This window comes from Penaeus monodon, chromosome 22 (assembly GCF_015228065.2).
Source record: "Penaeus monodon isolate SGIC_2016 chromosome 22, NSTDA_Pmon_1, whole genome shotgun sequence".
Lineage (NCBI taxonomy): Eukaryota > Metazoa > Arthropoda > Malacostraca > Decapoda > Penaeidae > Penaeus > Penaeus monodon.
Window position 1 is genome coordinate 6,970,464 of NC_051407.1, and position 1,630 is coordinate 6,972,093.

At 44.0% G+C, this 1,630-nt stretch overlaps 1 protein-coding gene across 1 annotated transcript in view; it reads left to right on the forward strand.

Moving 5' to 3' along the window:
* The window catches only part of LOC119587516 (pupal cuticle protein 36-like), a 1,303-nt gene extending 463 nt beyond the window's left edge, over positions 1-840 (forward strand). Inside the window, exons 3-4 of the mRNA XM_037936243.1 lie at positions 4-649; positions 764-840. Of these exons, the coding sequence (XP_037792171.1) occupies positions 4-649; positions 764-840 (723 nt within the window). The remainder of the gene's footprint in view (positions 1-3; positions 650-763) is intronic.
* The last annotated feature ends 790 nt before the right edge of the window (positions 841-1,630 follow it).

Sequence of the window (1,630 nt, forward strand, 5' to 3'; positions counted from 1 at the left end):
AGGGGAGGTTTAGCCTCAGGTTTTAGCTCAGGGGGATGTGGGCCCGGAAGGGTGCTGCATGTTGACGGCAGATGCGTCACTCCACGCGTCAATCGCAAAGTTTACTTGTATGACGCGCCACCAGCGCCCGTGTCCCATGGTCCCCCACCTTATATTCCTGAGCCAACCGTTGAGACAAACATCGTGTTCATCCGAGCACCAGAACAAGGACAAGGACCAGATCCTATTGTCATACCTCCTCCTAGGCAAGAACATGTCGTGTACGTCCTTAACAAAGAGTCGCCACAGCAACAGGAAGTGATCGAACTCCCAGCTCCGCCAGCGAGCGAACCTGAAGTTTACTTCGTGAACTACGGTGACGGCGAGAACCCGGTTCTTCCCAGTGGCGTTGATCTCCAGACTGCCCTGAACGCAGCTTCCCAAGGTGGTGGTCAAGTGGTCGGAGGCGGTGCCGGAGGCGCTGAGGGAGGTTTTGGAGGAAGTGGAGGAATCGGTGGATTAGGAAGTGGAGGAATCGGTGGATTCGGAAGTGGAGGAATCGGTGAATTCGGAAGTGGAGGAATCGGTGGATTCGGAAGTGGTGGACGCGGTGGATTCGGAAGTGGAGGAATCGGTGGATTCGGAAGTGGTGGAAGCGGTGGATTCGCAAGTAGTGGACGCGGTGGATTCGGAGAAAGTGGAGGAATCGATGGATTCGGAAGAAGTGGATTTGGAAGCAATGCTATCAACGGCGGTTTCGTGAGCGGTGGCGACAGCGAACAAGTATTCGTCAGAGGAGGAGGATTTAGTGGAGGATCCAGTGGCGTTCCCTCTCTTCCAAGTCTTTATTCCGTACCTTAACTTTTTATGTATAAAAAACAAACTTTCTGTTTTTTGTAAGATAGATGTGTTAAATTTGTATTTGTATCATAAAAGAAAAACAATAATGTGTTGTCTTGTATATCCATAGTACACACTGTAGTATGCAAAGTTAGCTTATTTTTGCATAATCTAAAGAGACTGGTAAGTATTTCTTGCTCTTCTTCATGAAGAAATAACCTAAAAATTATCGAACTGGACCAGCAAGTACATTTTTTTTTACATTACCTTAACATTACAAGAAAAGGAAGTCCAGATTACAGTGAAGGTGAAAGTTGTAATAAAACAAATGCCATTAAGTGTAACGCAGGTCTCAGTAAGTTTAACGTTCCATAAAAGGGCACTAAGTGAGCTTCGTGAAAAAAAAAACACGCAGAAAACAGTCAGTCTTAAATAAACCACCATTGCACATTCTATTAAGAAATGAAAAGAGTTTGGTTATATGTGCTTCCTAGAAGCGACCATTTCAGTTGCAAATTAAATACTACCAAAAAAGGCTAATTATCAGTTTTACTTATAAATTTTTTTCATATGTGTTAAACTGAACGAGTGATGAGATTTTTCTTTTCTCATGTTCAGGAATCAGACATTCGGGTGGTAAGATTTTCTTTAAGCATTTCCACCTGAACGGGACGCCCTCTCGGCATCAATAGTACTGAATCATCATTACAGTATAGATCTAAGGCGGTAGTATTTTCTGATGCTGTAGGTAAACAAGTTATCATGGATTACAATCCAAAGGATAACTGAGGGGTTAATAAAGGTCAGTTAG